Below are 20,891 nucleotides of genomic sequence, written 5' to 3'. Positions count from 1 at the left end.
GGTGGCATTTTCAAAAGGCATTTGGGTATTTATAGTTAGAGATGTTTTTAGCTAAGAATTAAAGACAGTATAATCCTACAGTTTTCATAGGATTTTTTAGGGCTTATAAACATTCTTTAAAGGAAGAGCATATAAAGAAAATAGATGTGCTTGAACACAGGAGAAAGCTTTTGTATGAATAAGAGAATTAGTGGTTACTTGATTCTTTCTTTAATTGAGGTATAGGTGATTTACAATATTACATTAATTTCAGGTGTATAACATAGTGATTCAGTATTTTTATAGACTGTACTCCATTTAATGTTATTATAAAATAATGACTATATTTCCCTGTACTGTACAATATATCCTTGTTGCTTATTTATTTTATACATAGTAGCTTGTGTCTCTTACTCACTTACCCTCCCTTTGTTTTTAGTTTTTTAAAAAATTTCATTGATGTGTAGTTGATTTACAACGTTGCATTTAATTTCTGCTGTACAGCAAAGTGACTGTTATACATATATATATTCTTTTTCATATTCTTTTCCATTATGGTTTATCACAGGATATTGAATATAGTTCCTTGTGCTATACAGTAGGACCTTGTTGTTTATCCATTTTTTTAAAAATAAAAACAATCCCACAGCATTTATTGTCATCTGGTAATAACATAAAGGTGAGCAAAACAATATGAATAAATGCTTTAGAGTTACACTTCTAACAAAGGACACCTAAACAAACTGCATTGCCTTCTCAACAATTTCTCACTTCATTGATCATTTCTAGTTGGAGACACTTTGGAGCAGAATAATGTTATCTCCTTTTAGCATGATCCGACCCAGTTGTTTTCTTGACTTTGGTTTAGAATGAATCTCTTCTGCATCATCTAATACGAGCTTCATATACTCATCAAAACCAGTGATACAGCCCTGTGTCCGCATATTCACTTGCTCATAAAGCCACACCTGAATCCGAGATATATTTTGCAAGTATCTGAAGATGAGATTGATGGGCTGCACCATCACCTTTTGCACCTTCTGGCCCTGGCCCCGGTATGCCATGGTGGAAGCTCACAAAGACCACACTATCCCACACACTCTATCCATCTGATATATAATAGTTTACATCCACTAATCCTAAACTCCCAGTTGTCCCCCCTCCCCACCCCCTGGCCCCCTTGGCAACCACAAGTCTGTCCTCTGTATCTGTGAGTCTGTTTTTGTTTTGTAGATAATGTTCATCTGTGTCGGGGTTTTTTGTTTGTTTGGGTTTTTTTGCTGTGCCTCACGGTGTGCAGAATCTTATTTTCTTGACCAGGGATCAAACCTGTGCCCCCTGCAGTGGAAGCATGGAGTCTTAACCACTGGGCCACCAGGGAAGGCCCTGTGTTGTATTTTAGATTCCACATATCAGTGATATCATATGGCCCATACCCTTATCTTGCCCCTCCCCAATACTTGATTCATATTTGGGACCATAGCTCTTTTTAGTCAGTGAGTTTTAAATTTAACATATTCTTTTGAAAGGAGTCATGATTGAAAATAATTCATAATCTACGAGAATGGATTTATTTTCACCCAGTTTTGTGACTGAGAAACTTCGATTTCGGAAAAAAAGTTTTGTGTGTGCATTTTTAGAAGTTAAAAACATATATGCTATATAGGTAGTATAACAGCCACATTGGTTATAAAAGATTTTAAAATCTAAGCCAAAATGCCATAACTTGAATTTCTTTAAAATGTGTGATGTTGAACATCATCTTTACCTCAGAGATACAGATTGCGTTTGTTTTCAACTGGATTGTCTTTGAAACAGAGTATCAGAATTAACTCATTACCTGCATTGTGTTCACTCAATATTTGAAAAACTAACTGAAGCATATTCAGTTAATATTTTAAAGTGATACCGAGAAGGGTTTTACATTAATAAATGCAAAATTAAATTTTAAAAAATCATTTTATTTCATCTCATTATTTTATAATTTCTATTTTTGTATGTTTAGATGTATATTATATGTAATTTATAATATATATTAGATTTTTATGTATATAATTAGTACAGTAAAACATGCGTATAATTTATAAATGAAATCATATATTGGAGTTAAGTGCTTACAATCTTTGCCTGGCACGAGTGTTCAGTTATAATGGAGAATGCAGTGGAGTGACAGGGGCCGTTGCTCTGCTTATTCCCTATTTCACAGTGAGACCTTTGGCAAGTCGCCTGTCCTGTCCATAGTGTGGCCATCTTACCTTTGTATGTATAGTGGACTGACTGGCAAACTAGTACAGTGTAGTCTCACTGTGGTTAGAAATTGCTGAGAGTAAAGCATCCTTCTATGGTCTCACAAGGGAATTTATTTACAGAAGATTGAAAAACACTGGACCCCTGAGGGCTGCATCAGGGCAACAGTCCTGAGTGCTTGGTCAAGTACTTTCACCTTTTGGGGGACAACAAGTCTCTAAACAGTCTAAAGTTAGTATTATTATCATAGTAATAAATGGAACAAAAAATACCTTTGTGGACGGCATATTTTTTGCTGTTCTGTGAATGAGTCAAAATTAGGCTTATACTCAAGGTTTTGTTAAAATATTCTACTCTTTCCCTTATTAAATTTCAAATAAAATATCAATATTAAATTGTTAATTGCTCACTTTTGTTACAGCATGTAGATCAAACGTAATGGATGGCCATGCAGTTGCTTGGGCTAACTTGCTAGGAAAAAAATGTATTCCCTACAAAATCATGATTATGTCTTTGTGCAGTTTTTCACCTTTTTTTATGATGGTTTCTTCCATGTACTAAATTCAGTTTGGGATGTAATAGATGTATGCTTTCACCTAATTTCATCATAGTAAAGTTGGTATATTGGGACAGTTGACATTTATAAAATATGTAGTGATTTTGTTTGAAGTAATGGTGTTTGACTAATTGCCAGATTTTCCAAGGGTTTCTTATTGACTTTTCATCAAACATTACTTGTTTTCCTTCACTATAGAATATATTGAACCACAGCACTATGACAAGCATAATGAGCTTTTAAAGATCTCTGCCTACAGAGATCACAATCAAACGTTAAATATTTAGATATCAGATGCTTTTGTTCAAACAGAAATGATGCTTACTGTGGTGCAAAATTTACAAAACAAGAAGACAGATAAAACCTTTCTGTAGGCTGCTTCTCAAATTGTTTATAAATATCTGGTTTTGCCATATTTAGCTTCCTTAATTGAACTTTGAAGAGATTGTACAAATGAAAGCAAATGAGAGTAGACTAGCTTACTTTTTTCTTTCCTTTAGATTTTAGGCAAGGAGTCCCTCTCCATTAAATTATTCTAAATTATTCTAGTGAGAGTATCTAAACATTTTTATTATGCTGTGTTTTGAAAGCTCATTCAAGTTGCTATTTTTCAAGTTTTCTTATGATAAAGCAGTATTTTATTCCTTCATTTCAGACTGTTTATACACATAACTGTTATTTTCATAATGAAAATATTAAAGAACAAGACTGACACATAATATAGACAAATTATTTCAAGTCCTTTATGCTGTGGGGTACCAATGAAATAACATTCTGAGCCACAATAGGTTTTTCCCATTAGCTTTATTTTCAACATAGATTTTATGTTAGAACTACAAACGTGGCTAGGACAGTGGTTCTCAACCTAACTACACAGCAGAATGATTTGAAGCCTTTTAAAAATTTACAAACCCCAGGCCTCAGGGATATATATTTTAAGGTCCCTCAGGTGTTTTCTTTGCGTAGGCAGAGTTGAGGAATACATAGGTCTAGGAGAGCAAATGCTCGGTAACATAGGTGAGAAATACTATACTTATCTATTGATAACCTCAGTGGTTGAGCTTCAAAGCCTCAAATAAAGGGGCAAAGGCTCTGAACCCTTGAAATAGCAGCTATTAAAGTTTTTCACTTTAGCCCAAAAGAGAAGTCCTTGACCTTGCTTTACATATAATCCTAACAATTCTAGTTATGTGATTTCTCCAGCCCTGACAGATGAGAAGCGGCAAAATCAAACTAGGAGGCTGTTGGTAAAAGAAGTAATAGTTGTCAAGCGTGGGAAGATAGCACAAACAGCTGCATTAGATCTCGATGCAGAAATTGATGGACGCATGAATATGTTGACCTTCAGTCATCAGAGGCGGAAAATTATGATCAATATTATCTGATTTAGGAATCGCCATAGTTTTTATACATTTTAGAAAGATTTTAAAATTCTAAGTTGGTTAAAGTAAAGAAGGGGGAAATGATTTTAAACCTGAAATATTTACTTACCTGAAAGATTCACTTCTGTAGAATGATAGTGTATTCCCCAGTAGTAGCAGCTAAATGAGGCATTAATAGGCTCGTGCAAATGGGGGGGAAAAGCTACTGTGTCTGTTTGGCCAGATATGGGTTTTAAATGCTAATAATAGAAGTATCTATTTCAAAATCTTAACACAGCCAAATTATAGCTTTTTTCATTCGCCGTATGCTTTTCCAAAATTTTTCACATGTTTTCTTCTTCCCCACAGCAATCTCACAGTTTAGGCAGGCCTGTCTGGCTCCAGATTGCCGAGTCTGCTTACAGATTCACTCTGGGCTCAGTTGCTGGAGGTGAGTGACATGTCTATGTGCTGTTTCAAGCTTGCGTTCATGTAATATTATCTCACTAGACCGGGACAGATCAGCAAAGGTTCAGTTCATTGTTCCCAAGGGTCACGACTGCAGGGCTTTCTGAAGTATTCTTTATTTTAACCTACGATCAGAGGACTTGTCATAGCACAGCCATGGCCCCTCTGGCTCCAGTCTGTCTTCAAGACAAAACCTCTGTAATCATGTGAAAGTCTTGGATGCGTGCTGCACTCCCCTTAATTATACTCGTTAAAGCCAGTACGAAGAAATGGAGAATAAGACTGTGTTTCTGGTGTTAGGAGTGAGGGCAGGTAAGAGATCAAGATTTGGGGTACAAATTCCAGAACCTTATGAAATAAAACAACCTTTCACAGTGATTCGCTTTTGCTTTTCTGCTTGTTTCCCCCCCCCCGCCACCTCATCTTTTACTGGCTGAAGAATATCTAGACTTGAAGGTTATTTGTTAAAATGAACCTCTCTTCCCTGCTCCTGGGCAAAATTTGAGAGGCTTTTTTTGCTTAAATCTCTCCACAGAAAATGTATAAAATCTGAAGTTGCTTTATTGAGAAGAACCTAGTAGTGTGATTAAAATACTTATGATTTTTCAAAAGAAGCCTAAACTGATGAAACTATTATTTTTTCTTTTCAATCTGTTTTAGAAGTTGCAAAGCATGTTTTGGTTTTCAACAGTTGAAAAATATAATACTCTAATTCATGTTATAAATTTTTCAGTCCCTGAGAAATTCTAAAGCCTGGGCTTTTTATTTTTATAAACTGAATGCTGTGAGTAGGGGGAGGGTCATGTTGAGGTTTGGTTCCAATATTATAGTTGTAACTAAGGTTAATTTACCAAAATGCTGTAGTAAACTAAATTTTAAAATTGCAGCCACCTATGTGTAGATATATAGTTATTTTAAGAGGTAACTGGTATAATATGTAGGCATTTAATGGAAAATATAAAGAAATATGTTATATATAAGAGTTTAATGTTGTTAAAGGAAATTGAGTGTTGATTATCTAATGTTGGTGATGACTTGAAAATCCATTACAGTTGTTCTCTGAAGCAGCTGTATTTATGGATCCCAGTGGTTGCTAGCCTGTGATCCTTCAGCTGTGTATGGAAGAAGGGAAAATTACGTAAAATCTCTTTTGCGAGGATATATACTGTGTTCTGTTTTCTAGTCCTTTGATTTAGAGATTTGTTGTCCTTACAGATTCTCCGTTTAATTGTGCTCTCTTTTAAGCCTAACAATTGTTTTCATTTGTAGCTGTGGGAGCCACTGCGGTGTACCCTATAGACCTGGTGAAGACCCGCATGCAGAATCAGCGTGGCACCGGCTCTGTTGTCGGGGAGCTGATGTACAAAAACAGCTTTGACTGTTTTAAGAAAGTCTTGCGTTATGAGGGCTTCTTTGGACTCTACCGGGGTGAGCAAGCAGATCTCAGCTGCTGAAGTTAGTGAGTTTATCTCACCAGCAGCAGGTTTCAGACTCACTGATTGTGAAAATCAGTGCATAGCCTTTTCAGTCAGACTAGGGCTGTTTCTCTCTTTTTATTTCCTCCTTGCTCATTTCCCTTTTTACATTCTTGCTGGTAACTCGCAATATTAGTCTGCAGACAAGGTCTTTATTTCTTCTTCCTGCAATCTAAAGCCTGTGTTTTCCCCAGCATGGGTCTGTGGTGGTCACCATGCTCTTACAAACTAAGGCACATGTCTGCAGGTGGAATACGAGGATGACAGCTAAGAAATAGAGAGCTTCTTTTCTCAAAGAATTAGAGAGGAAAAATATATCTCTCCTCTGTGAAATAGAAACCAGGCTGCCACTTGAAGGTGAGTTTACACTCTGCTTGTTTCACCTGAAAGAAATATTGCACATTTTTGTCTCTTCCAGGGAGACCAGTGAGTCATCTGAAGGTTAAAAAAAAAAAGAAAGAAAAGAAAGCCTTTTTGCTCCAAGTCTTATTCTTGCTCCTTTTCTCCCTGTAGTTCAGAGGCACTGAGTGGAAGCAGAGAGATTTTCTTTTGCAGGGAATGTTAGCACCAACTCTAAGCTGAGCACGCTGCTATCGGCATCAGAGGCAGCAACCCCATGCAGAATTCTCCCCACCCCCATCGGCTTTGTAGGAACTTGTTCTCTTAGGAGAGGGAGACTTTCATGTACATGTTTTCACATTAGAATTTAGGGTTTCCTTTGGGAGGGAGATTAATTTTTTAATCCCTTTGGGCGCCACTTGGAATTCTTTGAAAAACTTTCTACATGCTCAATTCCAGGGCATTTATGTAATTTACTGTACTTGTTTGTTCGCACACACAGTCCCATTATTCCTGAGCTCATTCTGAGCTCTGCTGAACTGTTTGGCTTAGAACCTCTTCCTCGGAAAGAAAAACTGGGCCTGAGCAAAGCTTTATGCTCATGACCAGGAGGAAAAACACTTCTGATTGGCATTATGTGCAGATACTCAAGTGAAAATGTAGTTCTAATATACTTATACTTGAAGGAGAGGGTCATGAGGATGTTCATTTTTGGCATTGTATAGAACAAGAGAAGAGAGTTGTTCTGGAATCAAACTAGGCTCAATACCCTGCTCCTGAGAAAGAATGTGATGAATTTTATTCAGATATGCAGAACTCTAGCCCGTCTGAAATCTAGCTGTACGACATTTACTCCATGGGAAGAGGTGTGCATTGTTAGAATGCAGATCTGTGCATGTGAGTGTTTGTTTTAGACTATATTAAACACTGCATATCTAGATTTTATTTAATAGGGAATCTGAGGGTTAAGTGGCGCTATGGTGGTTTGCTTCTTTGACATCTCCAGTCTTTCTTTGTTGAGTAAGAATCTTTCTTCCTCCTTGGTATACTTTAAAAGAGAAGGAACCTAGACATACACCTCACAGTTTAGCCTCCTCAATGGATGGATGCTTACAGAAGATTTCATTTGGGAGAGATGTCATGTTAATTAAATGGGTCCAATATAGCAAGTTGGGGGTGGAGGGTGTGGAGGGATCATTAGCTTGATTCAGAATATGAGCTGATAAAATCAGTCCTTTAAGTGAGAGATTGTAGGAGTCCTGTATCTGAACACTGTGATTGTTGAGATTGTCATATATTGCTTAGGAGTGGTCCATTATTTTGTCAGATGATTGACAAAATTGTTGACAGACTAGCCTAAATTTCTTTATAGGCAACAATGATAAAATGACATAAATCAATACTTTATTAAAATTCCGTGAGCCTTATTGAGACAAGTAGTAAAACAAACACACATGCTGACACGGTTGTATGGGAGTCAGCTTAAAAGTAATAGGGCCTGATAATCACGAGAGTTGGAAAGTTAAGACTGCCATCTGCTGATTTATTCTTTTAAATCAGTTTGCTACCCATTAAAGGTGTGTGCAGATTTGTGTTTGTCACTGATAATTCAGTTTGACTGACAGTAGGCTGTATGTACGATTACTTGCTGGCTCTCAACTTGCAGAAAATCACTCAGCAGTATCCTCAAAGTAGGCTTAAGATAAGCAGCAAGCATGCAAACACATACATAACTTCCCCTTGGCTGGGTGATTTAAAGGATATAGTATGTTTATTGTTAGCATCTTTAAAAGATGTATGCAAAAAATGTATTTTAGCGATTTCGATAATCTGTGTGCTTTAGAAAGTTGAGCCCTATGAATAGCTACAGATGTTGAGTTGTTTATATATTTTTTCTTTTGCAGCCAGCCTGGAAAATTTAACTTTCTAAGAATAATGATTTCCTTTGTTTTAGGAGAAATCTTTTGAAATGTCTTAAGTTTGACATATATTAGCAAATAGGCTAACAATGGGCTGTTTTTGCTTGTAGAAGATACCCATTAAATGTTACTTAAAACTGCATTTTTCTTTGCAGTTTTGGCTTTCTTTTAAATAAATGAGTACTGAATTCTGGGTTTCTGTAAAGAGAAAATGATGGGAGTTGGTTTTCTGTATTAGCCAAGCCACTGTATGCTATTACGCAGGTAGCATCATTTGTAGCAAAATCTGGGTCTACTTAACAGGACGCTTTGCAGAGCTTTTCCAAGCATACAACATCGGCTTCTCTAAAACATCTGTGTATGTTAGTATGTTGTTGGTTGTAAAGGGAGGTAATCTGGTTTCACTGCTATTGGCAGTGTTCTGGGAGTAGACAAGATCCATGGGTTCCATTCTTTCCTCATACTTTTTGGGAGGTGTTAGATAATCAGGCTTTAAAGGAGGCATGCTTAAGAAAAGGATTTATAGCCTCAAGAAGTATAACATTGTTTTGACATGAATAATTATTATATACATATGCATAGTTTTTAGGATAAGCCACTTTTCCCATTTTAATAAAAACCCTAAAATGTTTGATGGGTAAATAATACCGGGGAAACCACCTTGTTGGGCTTGTGTATTCACGTCTAGTACATCTATACCGCTAACGATTCTCTCTGTTTACCTAGGTCTGATACCACAACTTATAGGGGTTGCTCCAGAAAAGGCCATTAAACTGACTGTAAGTTTCTTTCTCATTGAACTTATGTCATTTGTTTAGATTATCATTAAGCCAAAAGTGAAAACTGATGCTGGTAAGACTAGCACACTATCAAGGCACTTGTAAAATTTTAAACTTATTTGTAGTCATTTGCTAATTTTAAATTTTATATGAGACAAATATTTTGCTGATTTGGGAAAACCAGTAATGTACCACTAAAGGTAATGACTGGGAATTCTGGTTAACTGATGTTGTCTTTCTAATTAGGTCAATGATTTTGTCCGGGACAAATTTACCAGGAGAGATGGCTCCATTCCACTTTTAGCAGAAGTCCTTGCTGGAGGTTGTGTAAGTATTAATACTGATGATTTCTCATGGCAAATATGTTCCTTAGGATTTTTGCACACTGGATATACTATCTGAGTGACATGCCCCTGAACTGAAGGGACTCTAAGCAGATTTTCTCAGTGATAATAAGGAATGATTTTTTAAATTTCATTGCATAATCTCACTGGTTTTGAGGCAGAAGAGAGGTGGTAGTTTTGTAGAGGTAGTATTCTTAGAAGCTCCTAAAACATTACCTTTTACACTTTTTAGAGTTCTAATTCTGTTTCTTTTTAAATACCACAGAAAACAGAGTAGTGGGTAGGGTTACCCTATATTTATATTGACTGGAGCTTTAAAATAAGTGTGAGGTGACTGATTAATTGGACCCTTGTATTTTAGGTATAGGATTGAGTAAGCCATTGTGGTATAATTATAATTTTCCTCCTTTTAGGGACCAGAGCAAACACCCATAACTATGTTGAAGCTATTGACAAGTCTGAACTCAGAGATTCTGTCTTTAAAGTGTGAGCATGACATTGGATTTAGACCAATTCTCAAATCTAAGTTTTCAGCTCAACTCATCTTATTTGTGGCGTCCCTTTCACATTTGGTAGTACATGATTTTTTTAAAGATTTATTTAGTCCATTTTGTCCCTGAAACCCTTAATGACTTCCAGTTGACTTGGCTGACAGTCTTGGCTAAACCATCCTCAGTTGCTTGTGGAACCTGAGGTGATGAGGTCAGTGACCTTTGCAGCTTTTAATTCAGAGAAGATTCCCTGAGGGTCAGAGAGAGAGGGTGCTCTGGATTCTCCTTCATGATACTTGTCAGCCTGGCACATACCTGGGTCCTCATCTTTCTGCAACCAAAGTTCTTATGGAAGAGGTAGCTTGGCGCACTCCCTTTGTGTGAGTGTGCGTGCGCGCGTGCGTGTGTACTTGTGTGCATTTGCCGCTATACCTGCACACATGCCCAAGTGCATTCTCAGGGAGAAAGCTCATGTCTTTGGCTAACTTTTTTCATGGAGGACAAATAATGGACATAGACTAAGACCTTTGCTTAGTTCTTACTGTTGTTTCTCCTCTTTACCCCAATTAGATGCTGTAAGTGTTTCTCTTCTAATGAGAGAACCATTGTGTATCATAAATATTCTTTTTCTCAGTGGTTTTAGTTTTAATTTGGTTAAGAAATTTCCTAACTCAGCTTTGCTGCAACACTGTGTACATTTGTCAGAAATCTTCCAAGTCATGCTCTCTGTGTTCCATGTAACTAATTATTTGTTTCCATTTGTAATATCTGGAGGTTTTTGCCCATGAACCTGACTTGTTCCCTTGTCTGACATGTGTCCTAAGTGGTTAAATTATAATCAGGTATTTGGTTCCTTTGTTCTTCCTAGGTATTGATCCTGTTTCTAGGTTTGAACTTTGGGAATTTCTCTTGAAGTCTGGGGTGCCTCGAGGTTGTGCTGACAGTCTGAATCTCTTCCTTAAGAGATTTATTTCTGGATGCTTTGACTCATTTCTGGACGCTTTGATGGATTGTCTAGCTGGAAATTGACAGCGTGAAAAATAGGTTGGGCTATAGCAGGATGATTAGGTTGTATGCACTTCTTCACCACAAACACTTTCTGCTTCCCTCTTTCCTCTACATCTCTTCATTTCAGGGAGGAAAGAAAATGTATAATTATTGAGTTTCTACTGACGAATTCAATCACACTACAGTATAAATGACTGTTAAAGCACAATCTGCTACTTCTCCCAAAAGTCTACATATTTCAACAGAGAATAACCTTAAACAAAAAGGATGAGTCTCTGCTGATAGAATATCAGGCACTGTGGAATATAGGAATACTCTTTTTGCTGAATGAAACATGGTAAGCAGCCACCAGATAAACACTAGGAAGAGTGGCTGCCCGTGAGGCTGATCAGGAGAACCCAACCCTCAGGATCCTGGGTACGGGTGGTGATAGAATGTGGAGTGTCCTGTGGGTGTTTGGCTGAATGCTGTCAGTGCCACCGGGTGAGAGGAGTACAGCTGTTCTTCCAGACATCACTCAATTTTAAAGATGTATTGGGTTGGCCAAAAAGTCCCTTCGGTTTTTAAGTAAAAATAAAAGACATGTTTTTCATTTTCACCAAGAACTTTATTGAACAACGAATTCACCCTTTTGTTCCACTACCTTCTGCCATTTTTCAGGCAACTTCATGGTTCCATCTTCCCAAAACTTCTATCTTTTTGCGCAAAGAACTGTTCCAGGTGCCTTTTACAGTCTTACAGAGAATTGAAACTTTTTCCATTAAGAGAATTTTATAAAGACCTAAATAAATGGAAATCTGAAGGTGCAATGTCTGGTGAATACGGCAGATGAATCAGAACTTCCCAGCCAAGCTGTACCAGTTTTTGCCTGGTCATCAAAGAAACATATGGTCTTGCGTTATCCTGTTGGAAGATTATGCCTTTTCTGTTGACTAATTCTAGATGCTTTTTGTCGAGTGCTGCTTTCAGTTGGTCTAATTGGGAGCAATATTTGTTGCAATTAATCGTTTGGTTTTCCAGAAAGAGCTCATAATAGAGGACTCCCTTCCAATCCCACCATATACACAACATCACCTTCTTTGGATGAAGACTGGCCTTTGGTGTGACTGGTGGGTTCATTTCGCTTGCCCCACCATCTCTTGCATTCCACATTATTGTATAGTATCCACTTTTCATCACCCATCACAATTTGTGTTAAAAACGAACATTTTCATTATGTTTAAGTAGAGAACTGCATGCGGAAATACGGTCAAGAAGGTGTTTTTGCTTAACTTACGTGGAACCCAGACATCAAAGCAATTAACATAAACAAGCTGGTGCAAATGATTTTCAGTGCTTGATTTGGTTATTTTTAGTATGTTGGCTATCTCCTGCATGGTATAATGTTGATTGTTCTCGGTGTCTCGGTTTGATCTCTGTCCACTTCAACTGCTCTACCCAACCATGGAGCATCATCCAGAGAGAAATCTCCAGCACGAAACTTTGCAAACCACTTTTGACACGTTCAATCAGTCACAGTACCTTCTCCATACACTGCACAAATCTTTTTTTTGCATTTCGGTTACGTTTTTACCTTTCTTGAAATAACAAATAAAGCATAATAGACGGAAAATGTTGCTTTTTTTCTTCCATCTTCGCTATTAAAATGCCTACACAAAAATTCACCGATTTTGACAAGTCTTTTTTTAAATGCATGCTGATATGACAGCTGTCACATACAGTCTAACAAAATTATTTTGAATGAAGTTAAAGGCAACTAAGAGCTACTAGAGCCATCTTACGGAGAAAACTGAACAAACCTTTTTGCCAGCCGAATACCTAATGTGTTGACCTAATGCAGATTAATTCAGAAGAAATGGCTCAAACTGAGCAGTTAGTATTGACTTTATAGCTTTTTTTTCCGTAGCAGAAGAATCAGCTAGGACTAGGGTCTTGAGTTCCCTACATATGGGAGGGAAATTCTACTGCTCTGAAAATGACTGTGCCATCCTTTAGGAAAAATGATGTACACTAACTAGATCATTGAGGTGACCAAGAAATGAAAATATCCAGTCCTTAAGCATTATGTGTTTTTTTGTTGTTTGTTTTATTTTGTGATCTGTTTTTAAAAGTATGTGATATTAGATATATGCAAAAGAGAACACATTATATAAACAAAAAGTTATAATAAAATGAGCATCCATGAGCCTACCACTCAACTTAACTACAGTATTACTATTATCATTGATACTGGTTTTTGCTTTTACTGTAGCTCTAATCTGCTAGAATGCTAATGAGCGGTAGGGACTTTTCTTACTGGGCTGAACATTTTATAGGCATTCTGTCATCATTATTCCCAATTGGAGTTGAAGAAACTAAAACCTGAGAGAGATCTAGCACTTAGTGAATGGCAAAGGTGAGCGTCAAACCACTTTTGTCTCCAAATCTCTATTAACTCATATTTGGTATGTTTTCATTCATTCTTTCTTCCATTTATTCATTCTCATCCAACAAGTTGTCAAGGCTGAGAAGGATTTAGAGTTTCTTCCTGTGCAAGGAACTAGACTTAGGAAATGTTTATATCTCATAGAAAAAGGGTAGTTCTGACCATTCTCACCAGATAAAACCTAATCTTATATCTAATATTCCACTGTGGTAATTTGAAAGTAGAATTCCTTATCGTGATTTGCTTCATTTCTACATGTCACCAAAGAAAATACGTGCTTATGATTATAATTCATTGTAATAATAGTTACCGTTTCTTGAGCCTCTTGGCACTGGACTGAACACTTTATAGGCATTATCTCATTATTCCCAGCTAGAGTCGAAGAAACTAAAAGCTCAGTGAAATCAAGCACTTAGTAAATGGAAAAATTGAGATTCAAACCATTTCTGTCTCTAATCTATATTCTTTCATACTTGGTTTATGTTTCCATTCATTCAGTCTTTCATTCATTCTCTCATTCATCGAATGCTTGCTATGTTTCAGGAAAAAATTTTTAAATAACAGCTTTATTGAGATAGAGTTCACATATCATACAATTCCCCACACTTAAAGTGTACAATTCAGCAGTTTTGAGTATATTCACAGAGCTGTGCAACTATCACCATAGTCAATTTTAGAACATTCTCATCCCCAAAAGAAACCTAGTACCCTTTAGCTATTGCCTTCCAATTTTCCCGCCCTCTCCCCATCAACTCGCAAACTTTCTGTCTTTATAGATTCACCATTTCTGGACATTTCATATAAATGGAATCAAACAATATATGACCTTTTGTGTCTGGCTTCTTTCACTTAGTGTAACGTTTCAAGGTTTATTCACGTTGTAGTATGTATCAGTATTTCAGGCCTTTTTTATTGCTGAATAATATTTCATTATACAGATAATACCACATTTTTTTAATCCATTCATCAGTTGTTGAACACGTGGGTTGTTTCCACCTTTTGGCTATTATGAATAATGCTGCTATGAACAATCATGTAAGAAGTTTTGTGGACATATGTTTTCATTTCTCTTGTGTATATACCTAGGAGTGGAATTGGTGGGTCATATGGTAACCCTAACTAGTATTTTGAGGAACTGCCAGATTGTTTTCCAAAGTGGCTGCACCATTTTACAATCCTACCAGCAATGTATGGGGGTTCTGATTTCTCCACATTCTTGCCAATGCTTATTATTATCTGTCTCTTCGTTATAGCCATCCTAGTGGTATGAAATGGTATCTTACTGTGATCTAATGACTGACAGTGTTGAGCATCTTTTCATGAATGTACTGGCATTTGTTTATCTTTGGAGAAAAATCTATTCAGAATATTTGCCCATGTTTTAGCTGGGTTGTTCGTCTTTTATTATTGAATTGTAAGAGTTCTATATGTATTTAGGGTATTCTGTATACACACAAGAGTTCTGTATATATTTAGTGTACCCTACCAGATACGTGATTTGCAAATATTTTTCACTTTCTTGACTGTGTCCTTTGAAGAACTGGACTTTGATTTTAATGAAGTCCAACTTATCTATATTTTCTCTTGTTGCTTGTGCTTTTTGTGTCATATCTAAGAAGTCATTGCCTAATACAAGATCATGAAGATTTATACTTCTATTTTCTTCTGAGGGTTTTATAGTTTTAGATCTTACATTTAGGTCTTTGATCTTTCACACAAATTTTTAACCTTAATTTTTTCCGGTGTTTTGCTTTGAGCAGAGATATTACCAAATGAAAGTTTTCTTTTTCATTGTCAACATTTTGGTATATTTCCTCCTAATGCTTTTATAGATGTGCTTTTGTGCATGTATAGACATAAACACACACACACACACACACACGCATGCACACACATTATATATATTTTTTAACATCTTTATTGGAGTATAGTTGCTTTACAATGTTGTTAGTTTCTGCTGTATAACAAAGTGAATCAGCTATACGTATACATATATCCCCAAATCCCCTCCCTCTTGCGTCTCCCTCCCACCCTCCCTATCCCACCCCTCTAGGTGGTCACAAAGCACCGAGCTGATCTCCCTGTGCTATGCAGCTGCTTCCCACTAGCTATCTGTTTTACATTGGTAGTGTATATATGTCAGTGCTACTCTCTCACTTTGTCCCAGTTTACCCTTACCCCTCCCTGTGTCCTCAAGTCCATTTTCTGCATCTGCGTCTTTATTCCTGTCCTGCCTCTACGTTCTTCAGAACCTTTTTTTTTAGATTCCATATATATGTGTTAGCATACGGTATTTGTTTCTCTCTTTTTGACTTAACTTCACTCTGTACGACAGACTCTAGGTCCATCCACCTCACTACAAGTAACTCAATTTTGTTTCTTTTTATGGCCGAGTAATATTCCATTGTATATATGTGCCACATCTTCCTTATCCATTCTTCTGTTGATGGACACTTAGGTTGCTTCCATGTCCTGGCTATTGTAAATAGTGCTGTGATGAACATTGTGGTACATGTCTCTTTTTGAATTATGGTTTTCTCAGGGTATATACCCAGTAGTGGGATTGCTGGGTCATATGGTAGTTCTATTTTTAGTTTTCTAAGGAACCTTCCTACTGTTCTCCATAGTGGCTGTATCAATTTACATTCCCACCAACAGTGCAAGAGGGTTCCCTTTTCTCCACACCCTCTCCAGCATTTATTGTTTGTAGATTTTTTGATGATGGCCATTCTGACTGGTGTGAGGTGATACCTCATTGTGGTTTTGATTTGCATTTCTCTAATGATTAGTGATGTTGAGCAACCTTTCACACGTTTGTTGGCAACCTGTATGTCTTCTTTGGAGGAATGTCTATTTAGGTCTTCTGCCCATTTTTGGATTGGGTTGTTTGTTTTTTTGATATTGAGCTGCGTGAGCTGCTTGTAAATTTTGGAGATTAATCCTTTGTCAGTTGCTTGGTTTGCAAATATTTTCTCCCATTCTGAGGGTTGTCTTTTTGTCTTGTTTATGGTTTCCTTTGCTGTGCAAAAGCTTTTAAGTTTCATTAGGTCCCATTTGTTTGTTTTTGTTTTTATTTCCATTTCTTTAGGAGGTGGGTCAAAAAGGATCTTGCTGTGATGTATGTCATAGAGTGTTCTGCCTATGTTTTCCTCTAAGAGTTTTATAGTGTCTGGCCTTACATTTAGGTCTTTAATCCATTTTGAGTTTATTTTTGGGTATGGTGTTAGGGACTGTTCTAATTTCATTCTTTTACATGGAGCTGTCCAGTTTTCCTGGCACCACTTACTGAAGAGACTGTCTTTTCTCCATTGTATATTCTTTCCTCCTTTATCATAGATAAGGTGACCATATGATGCACATTCTTTTTTAAACCAGATGGAAGTTTTGTTGGCTCTGACTTCCTGATTAGAAATGCAAGCAGCTCTCACTTTCTAAGGGCAGCAGGAAATCACAGTGGAGCTTCTCACTTTGGAAATAGATATAACCTTTGGGAACAGAATTATAAACAGAGTGTGCGTTTTCAAATTTTAAATCTTCATTGGGAACATTAACCAAACTTATTTTATATCTATATTAAAATCTTCTCAAAAAAGACTTAATAGTTCAGAATTTATGATTTAGATGTGATATGTTTTTTTTGTTGTTGTTGTATCTTTAACTCGAACTTTAGATTAAATTTCTCCACCCTTCTTTAGGTGGGGATGAGATAAGAGTGTATGCATATGGATACAGTTACTCAGTAAATATCTGTTATGGATGCTTATGAGTAATGTATATGTAACAGTAGGTTTCAAATAATTTTTCTCATTGTTCTCACAGGTAAGCCGTTCTTGTCAGGCCATATGTTTTCATTTTTCTCTTAGAAAGTCTCCCTTTATATATGTATAAATGTATACATATATGTTACACATACATATATTACATGTCCATATCAGACATAAATATAATTGAGTGTTTAGGGCTTGCCTAGTGGCGCAGTGGTTAAGAATCCACCTGCCAATACAGGGGACATGGGTTTGAGTCCTGGTCCGGGAAGATCCCACATGCTGTGGAGCAACTAAGCCTGTGCACCACAACTACTGAGCCTGTGCTCTAGAGCCCATGAGCTGCATCTACTGAAGCCCACGTGCTCTAGAGCCCGTGCTCGACAACAAGAGAAGCCACCGCCATGAGAAGCCCGCGCACCGTAACGAAGAGTAGCCCCTGCTCGCCGCAACTAGAGAAAGCCCGCGGGTAGCAACGAAGACCCAACACAGCCAAAAATAATAAATGAAAATAAATAAATTTATTAAATATATATATATATAATTGAGTGTTTAATTATGGTATCTGTGGTGTGCAGGAATAATATCAATACTTCGTTGTCAACTTAGAATTTTTCCAATTACCTTAACATGCACTGTTACCACCTCCTATAAAATGGGTAGATGAGAAACAGAGGGTCAGACAGGCTAACTCTCACCCCAAATCACACAGCTAATATATGCTGCAGTTTTCATGTACACCCAAATATTTTGATTTTAAAGAAAAGACCAACTCCTTTTGTTCTATGATGCTGTCTTAGGGAATCAAATCAAGGCCTTCTCCATGTGTCAAAGTAAATCTAGATGAGACCATTCAACTTTGTAGTGGCTTTTCTTTCTTTTTTAAAAATATTACATAGATATATATCATAGAAATTTAGCATATATCTGAATATATATACATATATATGTTATTTAGGTATAATTAATGTATTAAAAAAACTTAGCTGTCAGCTTAATGAGTTTTAACAATTGTATACATCCATGAAATCACCACTCAAGAGTGAGATAAAGAACATTTCACTCCAGAAAATTAATTCATGCCTCTTTCCAGTCAGTCATTCCTCCCCTCCCCCAGGCAGCCACTGTTCTGATTTCTGTCAACAGTTTTGTTCCTTCTTGGATTTCATATCAACAACTCGCACGAAATGCATTCTTTTATGGTCGGCCTCTTTTGCTTAACAGAGTGTTTTCAAGAGTCATCCTTGTTATTGTGTGGGTATCAGTATTGGGTTTTTTGTTTGTTTTTGATTTTACTGAGTATTATTCCATGGTATGAATTAACTGCAATTTGCTTGTCCATTCTTCTATTGATGGACATTTGGGTTGTTTCCAGTTTTTATCTATTATAAATAAGGTTGTTATAAACATTCTTGTACAAATATTTTTGTCAACATATGTTTTCAGTTTTCTTGGGTGACTAAGAGTAGACTAGGGTAGATGTATGTTCAGTTTAAAAGAAACTGCCTGTTGGTTCTTTGAAGTGGGTGGACCATTTTACAGTCTCATCAGCAGTGTACAAATATTCCAGTTACTCCACATCCTCAACAATGTTTGATATTTTTAGTCTTTGTTTTAGTCATTCTGCTTGGTGTGAAGTGATATCTTGCTGTGGTTTTAATTTGCATTTCCCTGATGACTAAAGATATTGAGCATCCTTTCATGTGTTTATTGGCTTTTTACATCTTTTTCAGTGAAGTATCTGTTCCAGTCTTCTGCCTATTTTTATTAGGTTATTCATATTTTGTTATTGATTTGTAGGAGTTCTTTATAAATCATGGATACAGTCCTTTGTCAGGTGTATGTGTTATGAATATTTTTCCCAGGCTGTGACTTGCCTATTAATTATCTTAATAGTCTCTGTGTTGGTTTTATAAAAGAAAAAGATGATATAGAGTTTTTTAGATACATTAATAAACCTAAGTGGGAAAAAACTTAATGTTTTTCTGAGTCAGCAAAGCAGAAAGTTTAAAAGTCTAAAGGAACTGACCTACATGTATTTTCTAATCATCTCTCTGGCTTTTATGTTGTTAAACTTAGCCAGAGCACTTACCTGACTGATCACATTACCTCTTTCAGGGAGTAGATACTTCTGAATGGATAAGTCATAAAACTCAAAATGTATTTATTGCTCAACAAAGGACTGATGTAACCCCATTATGCTGCAGGTGTTTTCAACCTGCGTAGCGCTCTTACCTTAGGTTAGTGCACAAGAACTCTGTGAGGTTGTTGGAATCTCTGTTGTCATATTAGGAAACCAAGGAATGGAAAGGTTATGACCTATCTAAAGTTACAAAGTTAACGACCATATAGGTCAACAGCCTTCCAAACCTGGAATCTTTCTACTCTTCTGTCTTTGGCCTATATGTGTACATGGGCACACACACACACCCATACCCATGCCCGTATAGGTGCAGCAAGAGGTCCACTTGTTAGTTGGAGCATTTACTAATCCTGGGAGCCACAGTTGGTAGCTAGCCAGCTCCCTAAGCCATGTCTTTCTTGGCAAGCTGAGCTTGCACATCTCTTTAAAGAGCTGTTTGGAAATAGTTTCTCCCACTCCCATCCCCAGGAACCAGTGTGGTCTTAACTTTATGCTTGCATACTTACATGAACACACATACATATGCACACACATTAAACGTCCATATATATTTATGTTATAGTTGCGTATCATCATGCTTTAACCTGAAATTTTATTTATCTTGTGTCTATTATTTCAGATCACTAGCTTTAATTGGTTAGATTTTTTTGATGTGCATATATGTGTATGTTGATAAGCCTTTTAAAAGTTTTGGATCCACAGATAACAAGTGCTAACTAGTTTTTAAAAATTCATTTAAAGTGTATGAATTACCAGGTTTACCATGGGGAAGAATGTGTGAGAGAGGACCTAGTCTGTAAAAAGAGCCATTGTTTCTAAGGCCAGTTCTGTTTCTTATTTGTGGTGCTCGTGGGGGGCTTGTTTCTTGTTTTTGAATAGTTAATACATTCATATGATTCAGAATTTAAAAGATATAATAGCATATGCTTTACAAATTCTTTCTCCTAGGTATTTATTTCTCCTTCCAGGGGAGCAACCAATGTTTTCATCTCTAAAGCTATTCTGGTTTTGATAAACTTAGGTAAATTTTGATACATTTGTAATCAATGGGTACCTAATACTTTATGTTCTGTTTATGTCACTTGGCATGATTTATTACCTAATCTTATTGCCTGATTAAGAGCATATAATTATTTCTACTTAACTGTTTACTTATGGGCATTTAAAATTTTTTTTTCTGTTTAATTTTATTGCTTTTTAAAATAGCAAACGTTAGCATATTTGTAAAAATACAGGTACTTTTTAAATTGAAAACTATATTTTTATTTCACAATTTAACATTTCTGAAATTCTGTATATTAAGTGATTATATTTACTGTAAGTAGTGTTTTTTCCCTGTGGAAAGCTGTTATTAAATTCATGGTATCACTTAATAATCAGTAGCATCTTAATATAGAGGAAAAATGATATTTTCCTGGTGTTTGTTTCTCAGAGGGGAAAAAGTTAAGGATGTGATAACATCATAATCCTCATTCTTTGTCACTACATTTCTTATCAGAGTGATTGAATTAACTGCAAATCTTATTCCCCCTGCCCCCTGTTCCCAGTTTAATATGTATGAGAGTGGTTAACCTCAGCGTGTAAAAAAGGACA

General features: G+C 36.5%; 2 protein-coding genes across 3 annotated transcripts in view; one reads left to right on the top strand and one right to left on the bottom strand.

Moving 5' to 3' along the window:
- The window catches only part of SLC25A12 (solute carrier family 25 member 12), a 90,839-nt gene that overhangs the window by 58,274 nt on the left and 11,674 nt on the right, over positions 1-20,891 (top strand). For both annotated transcript variants that reach the window (XM_065880327.1, XM_065880326.1), the window contains exons 10-13: positions 4,513-4,594; positions 5,881-6,039; positions 9,071-9,123; positions 9,370-9,450. In XM_065880327.1, the coding sequence (XP_065736399.1) occupies positions 4,513-4,594; positions 5,881-6,039; positions 9,071-9,123; positions 9,370-9,450 (375 nt within the window). The remainder of the gene's footprint in view (positions 1-4,512; positions 4,595-5,880; positions 6,040-9,070; positions 9,124-9,369; positions 9,451-20,891) is intronic.
- On the bottom strand, positions 765-1,043 carry LOC136126005 (small nuclear ribonucleoprotein E-like). The gene has a single exon (XM_065881046.1). The coding sequence runs from the start codon at positions 1,041-1,043 to the stop codon at positions 765-767; it is 279 nt and encodes a 92-aa protein (XP_065737118.1).

Source organism: Phocoena phocoena, chromosome 7 (assembly GCF_963924675.1).
Source record: "Phocoena phocoena chromosome 7, mPhoPho1.1, whole genome shotgun sequence".
Lineage (NCBI taxonomy): Eukaryota > Metazoa > Chordata > Mammalia > Artiodactyla > Phocoenidae > Phocoena > Phocoena phocoena.
This window is presented reverse-complemented; position numbering and strand designations above follow the sequence as displayed.

Excerpts from the sequence above, each read along its gene's own strand:
- LOC136126005 (XM_065881046.1), bottom strand. The coding sequence starts at position 1,043 with ATGGCATACCGGGGCCAGGGCCAGAAGGTGCAAAAGGTGATGGTGCAG.